This window comes from Phodopus roborovskii, unplaced genomic scaffold, assembly GCF_943737965.1.
Source record: "Phodopus roborovskii unplaced genomic scaffold, PHOROB, whole genome shotgun sequence".
Taxonomy (NCBI): domain Eukaryota; kingdom Metazoa; phylum Chordata; class Mammalia; order Rodentia; family Cricetidae; genus Phodopus; species Phodopus roborovskii.
In genome coordinates this window covers 47,623,677-47,640,809 of record NW_026126480.1, presented here as the reverse complement: position 1 = coordinate 47,640,809, position 17,133 = coordinate 47,623,677, and the positions used below count along the sequence as shown (strand labels likewise).

General features: G+C 48.8%; 1 protein-coding gene across 2 annotated transcripts in view; it reads right to left on the bottom strand.

Annotated features, from left to right (window-relative positions):
- Adgra1 (adhesion G protein-coupled receptor A1) overlaps positions 1 to 17,133 on the bottom strand; it is a 41,397-nt gene that overhangs the window by 9,991 nt on the left and 14,273 nt on the right. The window contains exon 5 of one of the 2 annotated variants that reach the window (XM_051193281.1): positions 13,359 to 13,504. In XM_051193281.1, coding sequence (XP_051049238.1) covers positions 13,359 to 13,504 — 146 coding nt within the window. Of the gene's footprint in view, positions 1 to 13,358; positions 13,636 to 17,133 lie in introns of both variants that reach the window. The other variant, XM_051193282.1, reaches the window with a different exon arrangement.

Here is a 17,133-nt window from a genome sequence, read left to right as displayed (position 1 = left end):
CCGTTTGGTGACTACCTGGCTTCCTGGCCAGCAACACTTAAAGCTTTGTGTAGCTCCTAGGCGGACAAGAGGCCAGTGGGACACCTGAGCTTCCTCCTCTCTGTATGCCTGTGTTCTTGGCCTGCATGGGGCAGGCTTAGCCCCATCTTCTAGAGATAGAACAGGCAAATTCTTCTTACAAAGACCCTGCTCTTCTTGGGAAGAAGTAGGTGGGGTAGGGGTCACTTGGTCAGAAAGTGTCAGGGTTTTTCTTAGGAAACGGAGAACCCCAAACTGTAAAGTAGTGTTTTCAGACAAATGACAAGGCCACTGAGCAGCATGCCTAATAAGCCTGCAGCCCTTCAAGGCTCAGCCCCTGACCCTTTGGAGATCTTCTACCAGCATTTGTAAAGGCTGCTCCCCAGTTGCTTTGCCTCATCCATGTCAAGCTTCCATCTCTATAGTCTTCCCATAATCCCCCTGAAGAATCTGTTCTGCCACACCACTGTTCTATATACAGGTGGAGACGAACCTCACTGACCCCAGACAGCCAGACAGTGCCTCCATGCCGGGGCTGCTAATGGGCAGGTTTGAGTCTATGGTCACATGACTCTCACATTTCTTGGTCAAATTAGTCAGCAGTGGAGACTTGCTACTGGGACTCTGCTGGGTGTGTGACCACGAGGGCTTTCTCTGTGGCTAAATGTGGGCTGGCACCAAGCTAGAACACTAGGGCTAGGGAAGATGTTGCCAGGAAGCAGCCTAATATGTACGATGCTGTCACAGAGTAAGTCTGGCCACCAGCTGAATCAAGGGTCAAAGCAAGGCCAAAAGCTGGGGAGTTGTTCTGGCTTGATGTGGAGGGAAATCTACAAAAATGACCAGATTGTAATCTCAGAAAGCCAAAAGGGAAGATGACAAGACCATGTGGGACTCCTAGCATGTTGGAGGCATCATGTTATGCAGTGACTCATATTAGTGGGCAACTTGATGATAGAAGAGCCCCCTTGTTCATAACAGCAGTAGGAGAGTGAGTGAGCTGTGCTTGGAGATCCACTCAAAGCAGGTTCTGACCACAGCATGCTACTGGGCACTGGAGGCCAGTCTCTGCCTGGCTATCTTGAGCCAGCAGCCCTGACATCACACACAGGACTCTGCTCTTTCTATGGTTGGCGGGGCACAGAAAGCACTGGTTCTGAATGTGGAAGCCTGATAGCATATTCAGAATGGAAAGGCAGTCACATCCCCCATGATGTCTACAGGTTCCGGCCACAAGGGACCACTTGATGTTGCAGACTCCTGGCAGCAATGCAATAAGAATGATAGGTTTTCTCTAGTTAAGGCAAACCTATGGTTTCCTTTGCAGATGCAGGCTTCAGAGGAGCCAGAGAGAAGCAGTGCCCGGAGTCCCAATTATTACTTGGAGATTGGAGGCCCTGCTGTGGTTCCCATTAGGGTCCCTCAGTACTGTCCACTACTGCCTTTGCAGTGTCTGTAGACCTTATCCTAGGAGACTGCTTCTTCTGCTGTCATCATGATCTGCTCAGAGGGAGACAGTATTCATAGTCAGTGGCTGGGAAGGTTGCTCCTCCCCTGCAGAGTTCTGGCTCCAAACCCTCACAACAGCCACAACTTAGTCTTTACTTCCTTCCTGGCTTGCCTGCACTACCAGGTTTTGTCAGCAGAGGGCATCAGAGCCCGCTGCAATTGCCTTTTGTCCAGGCTATGGCTGTTCTTGTTGTCCTTGTATCTATCCATCACCAGGGTGGATGCAGGACTACTGTGGAGCCCCCTCTCACTCAATGTCAGCTGACCTTTGCACCAGTGCCTGTCTTGTCCTCCTCCTGTCCTGGCCGCCATTACAGCTCATGGTGTCTGATTCCTGGCTTACTATGAGGAAGCTCCAGATGCATTCTCCTCTGGAACCTTCTCTTGTGCCATGCCATCCTGATATCATTTCTTGAGGCAGGGAGGCTTCTGTCTTCGGAATGTTTCAGCCCTGACCTACTGTGCCCCGGATGACTCTGGACTTCTTTCAAATCATCAGCCCACCTGACTGACACAGGGCAGGTGCAGCTTGAATTATCTATGGGGGGGGGGCAGTCAGGCCCTCTCTTCTGGTGACAGTTTCCAGGATGGAAGGAGGGAGCTGGGTCTCAATGAAGCCCTGATCAGATCCCAGTATGCCCAAGGAAGAGGGGGAGAGAGCCTCAGAGGGCTAACCTCTGGATGCAGTAGATCAGGGTGATACAGATACAGCCTGAGAGTGTGGGAGGCAGAGGGGCTGGACCAACCTCAGCACCATACAAAACCATTCTGTGCAGTGAGACCAGATGGTGAACCATGTTGCGAACAGTTATGGTAACGAACATTTAAGAATAGTGTGCAGCCTGGGCAATGGTGGCACACACCTTTAGTCCCAGTACTTGGGAGGCAGAGACAGGTGGATTTCTGTGAGTTTGAGGGCAGTGTGATCTACAAAGTGAGTTCCAGGACAGCCAGGACTGTTTTACAGAGAAACCCTGTCTCGAAAAATCAAAACAACCCCCCCCCCACACACAAACAAACGAAAACACAGTGTGCAGGAGAAAAACATGATAAAAAATAAATAGCGAAATCATCCCAGGGTTCCCAGCTCAGGTTCAGGCACACCAGTGTATGTCAACTTGGTTGACAAACCACAGACTGTGGGGCACTCTAAAATCAGGCCAGTGGGACTTGGGGCTTGACAGGCACAGGAGCTCCTCCTGGCGGCAGACCACACACCCCTGCCCATTCATCTCTGAAAATGCTCCCTCATATGCTTGGGGAGAAAAAGAAAAAGAAGGAAAAGATACTAGCCAGTGACGCGTTGGAGCTCCCAAAGGAGGTTTTGTTGGGTAGCTGAGCCTGTCTTCCTGCGCTGCTGAATTCCTTTGTCTTTTGTGGGCCTGTTTGGGGATATTTTGTCAGCTTGACACAAGCTAGAGTCATTTTGCAGGAAGGAACCTCAGTTGAGAGAGTGTCCTTGTTATACTGGCCTGAGGGCAAGCCCGTGGCTCATTTTCTTGATTGATGATTGATTGGGAGGGGGGAGCTTACTATGGGCAGTGCTGGCCCTGTTTTTTTTTTTTTTGTCCAGGGTTCTATAAGAAAGCAAGCTGAGCAAGTCATGAGGAATAGGTCAGTAAGCAGCACCCCTCCAGGGCCTCCACATCAGTTCCTGCCTCCAGGTTCCATATATTGAGTTCTTGTCCTGACTTCCCCAATGATGGGCTACAGGCTGTAAGCTGAAACTGTGTCCTCCCCAAGTTGCTTTGGTAATGGTGTTTTGTCACAGCAATAGTAATCCTAAGACAGCCTGTGTCCCTGCCCTTCCAGTCACCTTGCTGCCAACTGGAAATGGGGTACCTGTTGGAATAAATTTTACTGGAATTCTGAGAAACTATGGAAGAAGGCTCAGATTCAGCCACAATCTTACCACACTCTGTGTTCAACATGAGCCTACCATTTACATGAATGGCACTTGTACATCACACAGTGCACACTTGACATGCATACAGCATAGAAACACAGGCTCATATGCATGTATATATGTAACATATATATATATATATATCTGTTTTTGCATGCACATACAACTTCAACTCATATATATTTATATACTAACACTCTTGTATATTCATTGATTGCATACTTACAAGAGGCAGCAGGCCAGGTCACAAATACATTAGGACATCAGCTAACATATGAGCTGGAGGATGTGAGCAAGAGTCAGGCCCATACCTGGGACATGGTCCAGTGCTAGGACTGTGGCTATTGGGGGGGGACTGAAGGCAGTATTTGGGAGGTCTTGCTATTTGATGAACAGCTAATCCCAAGGCCTTGGAGAGTTTAGACAGGAGAGGACCACTCAGCCTGATGGTTCCATTCCTGACCAAGGAGGAGATCAAAATCCCCAGAAAGCACAAGTGATATGTTGGGGTCATGAGTGTGCTGGGGTTGGTTGTCAAGGAAAACAGCCAGGGTATGGGGTTGATGCTGCCCTGGGGAGTACCGAGCACTTCAGAGATCTTTTGTACGAGGGCAAAGGCAATGAGAACTCAGAAGCCCTAGGTGATGGTTGCTTTCCATTGTCAGTTTGGCAGGATCTGGAATCATTTAGTAAGGAAATGTCAGTGAGAGACTGTCTGGATCGGGTTGGTCTGTGCCTGTGAGAGATTTTCCTTTCATTTTTAGAAAGTTTCCTTTGTTTTTCTTTTATGTGTATGGTGTTTTACCTGCATGTGTGTCTGTGCATCACATGCATGTAGTGCCCTCAGAGGCCGAAGAGGGAGATAGCTTTCTTGGGACTGGAATTACAGATGGTTGTTAGCCATCACATTGGTGGTGGGAATTGAACCCAGCTAGTGCCCTTAACTGATGAATTACCTCCCTGGTCTTTGTGAGGAATTTTCTTAATTGGGTTAATTGAAATGGAAGAACCATGCTGAATATGGGTGGAGCTATTTCGTGGTTCAGGCCTGGACAGGATGAAAAGGAAAGAGGACGCCAAGCCCTTGTTCTCTGCTTTCTAACTATAGATACAACGTGACAAGCTGTCTTGAGCTCCTACTGCTGTGCTTTTCCCACAGTGATGGACTAGTCTGAAATGGTGAGTTAAAACAACCTCTTCTTCCCTAAGTGTCTTTTGTTATGGTCTTATCACAGCAACAGAAAAGAAATTAAGACATTTTGGCTCTGTCCTCTGGGACCTTTATGCCCCCAAGACACAGGATCCATGGAGAGATGTTGGGAAGGATTTCTACACGGCAAGAACTCAGAGAGGGAATTTGAGCTAAGGTACTGATCAGCTCACACCCACTTGTATAAGAAGGCTGATTCAAGCTCCCCAAGATGCATTCAATTCACCAGTGATGTTGGAGGGATATGCTTTAGGTAGGTAGAAGACAGGTGGAAACAAAGACATGGAGATCAAGGGTAGAGTGAGACAGATGCCCCCTGCAAATGTCACTGTGGCATCTTATTGTTTAGAAAAGCGTGTAACAAGACCTACCAAAATATTAAGACACCATTCCTTAGGATTAGGCTATGGGATCATTTTTGCATGACAAGAGCTTATACTGTTGGGTCAAATCTGCTCTAGGATGTATTTCCCATGTGTGAACTCAAGGATTGTTCCTGGATATGGGTATCTGCCATTGTTTCACCTGTCAACCAAGGTTCTGGAATCCCCTGTGTCTCCACAGGGATGCTGAGCAGGCTCTCACAGAAGTGGTGAGTGGGTCCTTGGAATCACCAGGCATCTCTTTGTGGCCTTCCTGCCCATTTGCAGACAATGCAGAGAGTAGGCCAATACCGTGGCCCTTGGACTATCTGGGTGAGGAGACACACTATGGCCAGAGTCTACAGGAGTGTGAATGTGGAATCCAGGATCCTGAAAGCCTGGCTATGGATGGGCACAGGATTCCATGCCTCTCTAACCTCAGTTTCCTCCTTTGGGAACCTGGTCCAGGACCTTTGTGGCCTGGCACCCAAGGATGTGAGGCAGGGTAGCCAAGGAATGCTTTACTGGGTGCTCATCGCCCCCAGCAGGCTCTAGAGGCAGCTACCTTTACAAGCAAGAGTGTCTAGACTCCCTAGCTCTGGATCTTGGCATCCTGTCAGCTCCCCAGCATTCCCCACAGTCTTTAGAGTAGGAGGAGGTTTAGCCACGCCTGTCTCCTGCCTGCATCTGTCTGCCTGCATGAGACCACATCTCACTGCAACACAGTTCTCTTGAAGACTGGCCTCGAGTGTAAGGTCCAAGTGTAACAGAAGCAGGTAGACTTGTGCTGTTGGCCATTTCTAGGGTCCCAAGTTCTGTGTACAGAGCAGGCCTGGCTGGTGCTTAAACATGAGAACATCACAGACCCATGGTAGCCTTCTGAATTTGCTATGGCTGCCCAAGAAAGTGTTCCTGGATGAGGGTTCCAGGGAATCATTCTACTCTTATGTCCATCCTTGGGACTTCAGCAGAGTTGTCCTCATTGGGTGGGAGGAAACAAATGGTCATTTCCCAAAGCTGGCTCTTGAAGCTGACTGCCATCTTCTTGTGGATATTGAGTTTTCTTCCAAACAAAAATACCACTGGTGGGCCTACTGTAATGGGTGCTACTGAGGGAGATGCCACAAGAAGGAGCAGACCAGACCAGACCAGTTAGGATGTAATCACATGCACTAGCCCCTAAGCATCTACAAATAACCCCAAGACATTCTATGGGCCTCAGAAGTGGCTTCCCTCAGGCTGATGGAGGGTGGGAAAAATGTGGCAAGCTGTGTCCATAGAGACATCTCTGAATGAAGGAAGACCATCAGGGTTGGGTGAGAGGTACCAGAGGTGGGCAGCAGGCCTGGTCTCAGCCACAGTCCCCCTATAGTAATAGGTGTATCCTGACAGAGTGGCTGTGTGTCAGGACTATGATCACTGGTCTATCCTTGATCTGTCCTATGATCACTGGAGGACATATGCCCCTGTGTAGGAGATGTTAGTCTCCTGATATCCAGATAGCTAGTTAAACGATGTTAACAGGGAAGTGGGTTGACAAGGCTTTAGGGACAAGGCAAGTCTTGTGTAGCTTTGATGTGAAGTCTTAAGTCTGCTGACTATATAGAAGTGGGGTCTTACTGTACCCCTACTTTGTGTAGGAAGGCACAGTCCAGGAGACAGTATCCACACCTGTATGTTTGGATATTTCTCATCCAGTCTCTATTAACTTCACTCTTCTCACCAAATTTTTAGAGACAGATGGTTGCAGCAGCTTCCTAGGAGAGCGAAGGCCCTGTGTAGTCATGTAGACAGAGATGGAGGAGAGCTGCCAGTCTTCAGGGGAGGACATACACCCTGTGCAGGAGACCTTAGCCCCCTGTTCTATGAGGATAGTTGTGGCAGCTGGCCCTTAACTGGAGTCTGGTTCCTAGTATGATCTATTTAGGGCCATCTTGTGCCCAGCACTGAGTTTGCAGAGCCAGCCCCTCCCAAGGCTGTTTATAGAGTAACAGTGTGTGTGTCAGGTAGCAGTGTATCTCCTAAGGGTCAGGGGCCTCAAGGCTGTGTTTAGACACTACACCCAGAAGAACTTCCAATGGAGCATTGAGCTTGCTTTCCTAGATGGAGACACAACATACTTCACTGCTGGAGGAAGGAGTAAGCCATGGACTCCAGGGAAATTTAGGAGATTGTTGCTAGCTGTTTCCTTTGAATTGAAACATTTCTTACTGGAGGTTAGAGGAAGGGTACTAAGACTCAGTAAGCAAATAAAATTTGCAGGGCTCAGGAAGTTCCTGAAACTGATAAGATTCACAGGCTATATAAACAGTAACAATTACTTAGGAGACTCCAAAGGGGCTGAGATAACTTCTGGTTGTTCAAGGAGGTCTAGAGACCTCCTTGTCACTTATTCTTGGGTGGGCTTTGGTGACATATTTGCCTTTGAGTCACTCATGTTCCTATAAGTAACCTGTGATTCCCCAGGTGACCCTAATAAGCCTGAACATAGGCAGAAGTCCTGATCCCATGTGGGTATTATAAATGAGTGGTGTGTGTGTGTGTGTGTGTGTGTGTGTGTGTGTGTGTGTACTGGAGGGGAGATCTTGGTTCCAGTTGGAGTCAGAAGGGTAGGTAACAGTTGCATGGGGGCATGAAGAGGGCAGTTCTGGTCCTATGTGAATAATGAGGAGGAGGGTCTGGGTCAACATTGACATATGGGGAGATCTTGGTCTCATGTAAACATTGTGGGTAAGTTTCTGTTTTCATGTAAACATCAATGGGGAACAGTCTTGGATACCTTTGGAGGATGTGGACATCCAGATATGGTTTTCTGATCCCATGTGGACATTGTGGGGAGTCTTGGTTCCAAGTAGAATGTGAGGAAAGCCTGTGCCTGAAATCACATTTGAGCTGTGTGGTGGCTTCTTAGAGGAGGCTTCATTAGGTAGCGACCTCTGTGTGTACATGGGTGTGGGAGTTACACTGTTGTGAGCCAATTAGTGTGCTTGGTTGTGGATCTGGTCACAATGCTGTGAGCCAGAGCTCAGGATATCCTGTGTGAGCTGTGGATGTCGTGTTTGGATATGCTGGGTTTCCCCACAGCAGCAGAGGCCTGATGTAGGTGACTGGGGGTGCTGGCCCAGCATCTCCCAGGAGTTGGGTGGACTATGCCCAATCCTGCTATCCCTCTCAACCAGGCAACTCAGCTTTTTCTCAGGCTTTGCATTGCCCCCCTCACCTCTCTTCTCCCAACACAACTTCTCTTCAGTATGTGCCCCATTCTGCCCATATACTAGACTTGTTCAAAGTCACCCTCCCCTCAGTGGCAAAGCCAGATTGTCCTTGTCAGAGACCCCCAGTTGCCTAGTTGAGGTCCTACAACTCTCTTCCCCAAGACTCTGTGCTCCTGGGCTTCTCTAATGCTTCTCTTGGTTGCTAGCGGCTTGTTAACCTACAGAGGCTTGAGATAGGACTAAAGTAGAGATGTGATACCACTAAATCTATAGTTGTGTTTGGACCAGAGAGCCCTATCAAGGCTCTGAGCCTACTGCATGATGCCTGGATGACTTCTGACCAGTGTCCTCAACGCCTGTACTCTCTGGAGGCTGTAGTTCCCACTGAGCACCTAACAACACAGCTCTACCCTCCATGCTCCCTTTCCCTCTCCAACAAAGCAGGAAGTGGCTAGTCTGGGCACAGCCTGGACTTACCTGGGAGGGAAGATGTGCATCACCTACTCTCAGCCCAGTTTTTACCCCTTCCCTGGTTGCAGAGCTACTGGGTACATAGAATTTTCTAAACATGATAAAGGAATGAGATTCTTCTCTTGGTTGTAGCCAAGATCTCCTCACAGAGTCTTAGAAGCTAAAACATCACTCCCCACCTCCTCCCCCCCCCCCCCCCCCCGTGACCAAGTCAGGAATTTCTACATTCCAGTCATCACTAAAAGAAAAATCTCCACAAGTTTCCAGACAGTTTCCTCCATTTTCCTATATCTAACGATCTGTGAAAATAAAGCTGCACCCTCTTAAGTAACCAAAGACCAAGGCAGAAATCCTAAGGAGAACAAGAAACTATTTTGAGATGAATGAAAAACCACACACTATGCCTTGGGGACCTGGAAACACCACACACAGGAAATCTTACAGCCATAAAACAGCCATTTTAATGAAAGATTAACCCCCAATTTCATATGATTAGGAACTAAGAAGATGGACAAAACAAATCTGTTCACACAGAAGAAAGGACAGATCAGTGGCAGGAAAAAATTAGAGATAGTGGATACACCAAAGACTGGTTCTTTAGAACACTCAACAAACATGGCAAGCATGTGCCACACTGAGGGGAGGGAGAGGGCCAATACTGGCTTGGAGTCATGGCCAGAGCAGTAGCCAGATGGGAGAAAAGGAGAGAGAGAGGAAAGGAACAACTCCAACAGGCACGGGAGAAGCACGAATGGCACAGTCATTGCATGCACTCAGCTTGTAGGAATTAACCAAAGCCACCTCTGAAACTGCCAAGAGGACTCATCAAAGCTACAGGAAACAAGAACCACACACAAAATCAGTTGTATTTCGATAGGCAAGCACGGGGTGATTAGAAATGAAAATTAAGAAAATCTCAACTATAATAACTTTAATTTTTTTTTTTTTTTTGAGACAAGGTCTCACCCTGTTATCCCTGCTGGCTTGGAATGCACTATGTATCTCACACTGGTCTTGATAATCCCCCTGCTTTAGCCTCTTGAGTTCTGGTAGTGCAGGCATGAGCCACCACACCTAGCTATAGTAATATTTAAAACGAAAAATATACTTGAGAAAAATGTAAGCAAGGAGGCTCAAGAGGTCTGTGTTGTGAACTACAGGGGATTCTGGGGGAAATGGAAGATTTTCACGCATGGAAAAGAGGCTGTGTCTGCAGAATTGAAACATTAGCCCTGGAAAATGACAAGGCTTCCTTAGAAGGTCTGCGGGCCACATCAGTCTTCACTGCAGGCTGAACTGGAAAGATCTGACAGACTGCCCAAGGCCAGCACTCTTTATCTTTGGCCCAGGGTTATGAGCTTGTGTGAGTGTCTGACCTGTCCCTTCATGGGGTTTTGACCCTTGATAACTTGCCTCTGGAATGTAAGATCCATGTCTGAACATCCACTTGCGTGGCCCCAGCCAGGATCCTGTTGGCAGGAGGGCTGGTCATGCCTTCCTCAAGACACCCCACTGTTGAGGAGACCTGGGTTGCTGCTTTTCCACATACCTAGGGGCCATTCTCTGAGGGCTTGGCTGCCATGGGTTTCTCAGTGAGTCCCTTAGTCGTGTGTGTGTGTGTGTGTGTGTGTGTGTGTATGTGTGTGTGTGTTTGTGGCCATATGCACAGCTAGAGAGTGAGGGGAGATGTCACCAGGTGAATCACCATTTAAAGTCACAGAACTCCCTGCTGAGAGTCTAGTCTTTGTTTGTTGTCATGGAAACTACCAATCTCGATCATGGTTGAGGAGCAAATACTTGGTTTCAACCTTGGCAATGAGGCCCACTCAACTGCTCTCTTCTGGGCCTCTGTGGATCTTTCTCTCTCCTTGAAACAGCACCGACACACATGTGTAGGCCCTAGGGAGTCAAAGCCTCTGTCCTAGTGTTGTCACCCAATGACCGTCTGCATCATACCCAGCGCTCATGCAGAGGGTCTCAGGCTTGCACAGTACTCATTGCCTAAGCTCTATGAATCTTCTGTGGCTGGAGTTTTCTACCAAGTTTCCCTGAGGTGGGTATGTCTCCATCAAGCTGAGCAGGGAGTATATTTAGAATACTGAGACTGTAGTACTGCCTCAAGGATGGGGAGGTTGTTGGAAATGTGGAAAGCTCTAACAGTGTGTCCTAGGCTCTCCCAGAAGCCCATGCAGGCAGCTCTCTTAGTACCTCTTCTTGGAAAACCTGCAAGCTAGGCCGGCCACATGGTCTTTGCACATGGGAAACAGAGCCCACTAGCTATACCCATGGGATATGACTGTTCTGCCTGTGGTGGCCCAGAGTCCAGTAAGGAGGCGTACAGGTATTCTTTCCTGCAGTTGAGCAGGATATACATCTGGTGGGCACTTTGGGGGTTCTTTCCTGGGACTGTGCAGTTCTTGGGACTCTAGAACTAATTTCAGTGAATGGTGATATGAGTTTGGGGACCATGGATGGATGCAAATCCAGAGAGATACCCATTGTGGTTCCTGGGAAGAGACACCTGAGTGAGATATTGGCTCAAGGAAGGCATGCTAGAGGCTTCTTCTGGTCCAGAGATGAAGGGTGCATCAGCCAGTGTTCTCTAGATAACAGCCTATATGTATATACTTAAAATTACTGTATTTGATAACAACATAAAGAGGTTTGTTAGGCTGGCTCCTATGATAGGGACTGGGTAGTCCAACAATGGCTGTCTGTCTACTAGAGCAGTGGAGGATCCCCTAGCTGCTTAGTTCAAGAGGCTGGAATCCTAAGAATAAGAGGGACCAGCGATGTCTCAGTCTGAGGCTGAAAACCTGGAAGCTTCCCTAGAGAATCCTTGGTGTGATTACACTCAAAGGCTGAAGAACATGGAGTCTGTTGTCCATGGCAGCCAAAATAGATGTACTCTCTCAGAAGGGTGAGGCTTGTGCATACTGAGTGATGTCCTCCTTTTCTGACTGCACTGCATTTGGGCCCCAGTTTAATTGGATCTGACACCCACATTCAAGGTGGGTTTTCCTTTTCATTTACTGCATCACATAGCAGTCATCTCTGGAAATGTCCTCACAGACATACCAGATATATTTTTCTGGTCCTGGACATCTCTCAAGTGAGTAAAATTAACAATGAAGGTAAAGTATCTGAGGGCCTATCATGGAGTCTAAGATGAAAGGCTCCCTCCTTCCTTCTCCTTAGCCCCTAGTCTCTCTGAGAAGGGCCAGGTACAGCAATTCCCTTACCAGCCCTAGGCCTGGTCAGAAGTCAGCAGAGGGAAGCAGGCCTTTAGTGAATAATGAAGCAGACACCCTTCATAATCCCTGAACCTACACCTCCAAATGACATTAACCCACGGAGAGTGTGAACTTGCAGAGCGCATGTATGTGTGTATATGTGGACAGCATGTATACTTGTGTTCCCATGCATATATGGAAGGCATGCACCTACATATGTATGTACAAGGGTACAAGGGTGTGCACTTACAGGCAGGTATGTATACCAAGCCCATAGCTAGTCATGGGGGAAGGGGCTTGGGAAGATAGGAAGGGTCAGACATGCCAGTGACCAAGGGCTGCTAGGGTCCTAGCACCATACCATCCTAGTACATCAGGTCCTGGTAAACCAAGAAGGGTACTCGTGGAACCTCAGTGGCCTACAGGACAGGTAAGGCCGGCTTCATATAGGATGGCACTTATGTCCAGAACCTTCTAGGCCAGCTACTCTGAGTCTAGCTTTTGTTGATTGCAGTGCTGGGGGTTTGGTGTTGAGTAAGTGACAAAGCCATGGGCTCTTATTGCCGACTTCTGTCTACTATGGTTAGAGGCATGCTTATGTCTAAAGTGGCTTTCAATTGCTCTGCAGCACTGCTCTTTACTAAGGGAAGTGAGAGGACTCCTACCATTTCCTAGATGGGCTAGTCCTACAGCTTTTCTGTCTCTGACTCTGGAAAGAGGGAAGCAACCATCCTGCTGCCTTTGTCTTTGAGGGCTCCAGCATACATGGTTCCAAGTTTGCTGAGAATTCTCCCTGAGTGAGGGTAGTGGACATAGCTTGAGCAGGGCCTGTTGATTAATCCACAGGTCCCCAACAGGCCAGTGCACAGTGACTAGGAAATTAGTACTAGAATGTACAAAGGTTATCTATTAGCTAACAGCAGGTGCCTTAGTGTTCCTGAGACCAGGAAGTAAACCAAAGCCACAGATGCCCAGTCACCATGTGTGTTCACCTCAAGGGCATGGAGGGCCTCCTACCAGTAACTGGGCAACTCAGTGTCCCACGTAGTATAGGGACACAAGTCTTCAGACCAGCCAAACTCAGCCAGAGATACCATGGGCAGTGCCATGACCTTCAAGTTGCCCCAGACCTACCTGTCTCTGTCCCTGTCCCCTGGCTGGACACATCTTACCTCAGGACTTTGCTCTGCTATCTCATGCTACTCCTGGTCCCCATATTCAGCACAGTGCCCCCCAGTTTTTACCCTCAGACCCCTCCCCACTTACTGTGCCACCTCCTAGTTCTGTCCAGCCCTCAGATCACTTGTGCAGGCCAGATCATCTCCAGCCTGGAGTCTGGTGAGAAAAGTTTACAGGACACTTGACAGGTATGTCCAGGGTCATGGGTTTCTTACGCTCAGGTGGTGGAGGGGCCCATGAACATTTCTTGGATACCTGAGCAAGGGCTGCTTGGGGTACGGTGGCTGGTCTGCACCTGGGCATGGCAGGGCCTTCTTGGTCACCTGTTTGTAGATGTTCCTGGCAGTCACTCCGATCCACAGCATGGTAGAGAGCGTAGAATAATGCAGTGCAATGCCCACCTGGGAGGGGAGAATGTCAGCCAGCCACCTCCTCCAGCCACCTGCCCCAGCACAGCACAGCAGGCTCCTTGTGTGCAGCCCAAACTTTTTCTGCTGTGAGTGTACTGAACCCTGGCAGCTACTCTGTAACTCTTTAGGGACAATAAAAAAATGAGACCAACAGGAAGACAGGTAGATGATGTGTCAGGGGCAGCCGCGACTTTTAAACTGTTCAGCTATTTGCTGTGTATGTGAACCCATGGGAAGCTTGTGGTTTCTCATCCTAGTCCCCCCTCTGCAGGATGCATATGCCATCCTTATTATGGGTCCTGGTATACACACCTACCTGTGAACTCTGGTCCCACTCTGGGGCCCCTAACTGGAAGGCAGGCACAGCTACACAGCAGGACTCCTAATATGTGTTCATTGTGGTATTGAATTGAAGGAAAGGCACCTCAGGGCTGAGGCTCTGATAACCCGCCCTTGCACGTCAGAGTGACTCATTGCTATGGAAACAGCCGCTGGAGCCAGTCCCATCTAGCACTTTTACGCTAGCTAATTACGCATTCTTCACTGCTTTATCTCCATCTGATTCCATAAAATAAAGCTACCTTTGAGGTAATAACCTGACATTTTGAAATGACAAGTAAAATATTGCTATAATCGGAAAGGACATAAATGTTTAAGGAATATGGAGATTTCCTGAATAAAGCTAACATTGCACCTTATAATGATTTATCAAATCCAGAGTTCAGTTTTTACTTATGAGCAAATGTTATAATAATTGATGAGGATATGGGGCTGGGGGTGGTTAGAAAGATTGAAGACTGTTTATGATTTCAGATGGCTTCATGGGTAAGTGAGCGTGTCCTGTGAGTCCAGCCTTCCCTTGATCTTCTGCTGCTCAGGTGAGGCGGGCCATATGGACATCCCGGACACACTGAGCTCATCCCTCCTGGATGAGAGTAGGACTGTCCTGGACCTGGGTGGCAAGAGCTGTCTGCCATCTAAGAGTTCAGAACAAGAGCACCCAGAAGAGGGGCAGGTAGCCATGGCTTGAAAGGAAGGTCTTTTGTGTGGCTGCCATTGTCATATACAAACAGAAATGTCAGACTCATCCTCTGAAGGGCTTCTGACTTTTGGCCTTGAGACACTGGCCCAGGGCCTTGAGGTGGGTGGAGGCCTGGCTGGTAGGAGAGATGGGGAGGAGGCCTGGCTGCTTCCTTCCTTAAGCTGAGTCTCATCCAGGCTGTATGATCAGGGAGTGGGAGAAGGTGTACAAAGGGCAGGCTCTGTCTCTTAAACACCAGCTTGAGGCAGAACACACAAGGGAGGTCAAGGGAGATGCCACCCGGCTTCCAGACAGCTTGTGCTATTGAAAAGAGGAAGCAGGCAGGACACCCTCCCTTGCTTCCGGACCCAGGGCCAGCACTGACGCACATTCATTATGTGGGACTAACAACAGCCGTCTGCTTTGTTTATGATGTCACTTAGTACTTTAATGAGACTCACGGTCATCTTTCTGTTGCCATGACAACTGTCTGTTCTTGCCAGCCATCCAGAGCTCTGGACCACTTCTCCTGGTTGTTTGGTGGTGATGTTGAGCTTGGATGGGGAGGGGCTGGGACTCCCGTACTCAGTCACCTGGTTGCTAGTTAAGGGGACGCATGTAGCTCTAGTGATGTAGCTTTTAGCATGCTCCTCTCAGTTATCTCCCTCTTAGCAGGTGAGGGAGCAGTAGTGCTGGGTGAGCTGGTTCAGCTCCTCATTTACCGATTAAAACCAGCCTGGCCTCTGGCTCAGGGAGGCCTCAGCAACAATAGACAACCCCACTTCTGCTTATAGGCATGGGGAATTAAATGCCTTGGTGTGAATTGTCACCTAGAGTGTGCTTCTCAACCCCCCCACCCCCCACTAGCTCTTGCTTCCCTACTGACCTAGCAGAACTTCTGTGTCTCTAAAAGCTCACCTGCATGTGGCTTATTTCTCCCTCTCCTTAGTCTGCTGTCCACAACTTCCCCCGACACAGCCTGGCTGATATGTTTCCACTGGTCCCTCATCCCTAACACTGCCTGTGCCTAGAAGGAAGGTGTGTTGTCAAGTGAGGGATGGATAGAGGCTGGCCACTGTAGGAAAAGCCACAGGGGACCAGACAGGTCTGCTTTCTGCAGTCCATCCTGCTCTAGCACATAGGGAGTCTGGAGGCTGGAGTCCCAGCATTGTTACTAAGGACTTCTCATCTGAGCATTACCCTTACCGATTTTAGCTTGGAGGATATTTCCAGGCCCACCTATCAAACCTCTCTTCCAGGTCCTGCACCAGTAGAATTGTGGAATGCCACATTTGCCTGCCTCCCTGGGGCTTCACGGGGCTGGCCTGAGCCTCTGGCCAGTGCTGGACTCTGTGGAGGCACTAAGATGATTGCAATGGACTATGTGGCCAGCAGGCCCCAGCTGTGCAGCACTTGGTGGCAGAGTAAAGACATAAAGATAATGACCCACTCAATTGCCTTTTTGATGGCTTCTGGACAGGCTTTTATAACAGGAGTGAGTGGGACTTACTAGCCCTCACTGTGGCTGTTTCTAGCTTAACAGACACAGCAGTGGAGGAAGTTGTCTTCTCTCTCTTCCATTCAGGAATGTGGCACTGCCTCTTTTGCTTGTCTGGCCCAGGCCTGGGTAGCAGCCTGGCTTCCCAGGATTGAATGTGTCACATAGTCACACGTTTTGTGCCCAGGGGATGAGAGCATGGGTTGTATCTTTCAGGTGTGAGCATGACGCTCACAAAGCACTCTTAGCCTCAAAAGATATCAGTGTAGTGAAACAAAATAGCAGTGGCGCAGTCAGTTGAAGCCTGCCTGAGTGAGGTGGGCCTGGGTGGGAACCAGGTAGGTAGGAGGGTGTGTCCTCTTAGCCAGACTGTCCTGGGAACAGCCTTTAACCCACTGATCCATAGGATCAGCATCATCTTCAGCTAGCTACCCTTGTAGGATTAAAGATCACAGGAAAGGCTGAGGAACCAGTTAGTGTGGCTATTGTCATTAACATGGGTCATGTGGTCATCAGGTATGGGCTGGAGGTCATTTCTGCAGCAGCCAACATCTATTGCCTGAATTTGCAACACTTAGGGCTACCTGAGGACCCATGGTGCAGGGAAGATGTTACCCATGCAATGACAGAAACCACCAAGGTCTTTGGTAAGTTGATCTGGATCCCTGGGTCCCTCTCTGCCTGGCCTCACTCATGGAGCCTAGGTGTGGAACAGGTCTAGGGGCAGGACAAACACAGACTCCTTGCAGGTGCAGATGGCGCTCTTCCTTGGCCCAGAGCCATAACCTAACAGGATAGTCCTGGGCTTGACTTAAAAAAGAAGGCTTTCTAGTATCACTGTAGCCAGGGGTCACAGGTTATTTCTTTTTCCTGGTTTAAGCCAGTCAAACCAGGCTACATGTGTGAAGATGATGTTCTTGTAATCTGAGCTGTTCTTTCCCATGCTGGGTGTTCAAAGCTCCCTTTTCCCTAAGAGAGAGCAGAGATGCCTCGGGATGCTCTGCCTGGTTCATGTGGGGACAGAACCTCTGCTGCTACTGGTACCTATGGCTGGAAGATCTGCTGGCAACATGAGGTTAGCACCTGGAAGGTCTCACTCAG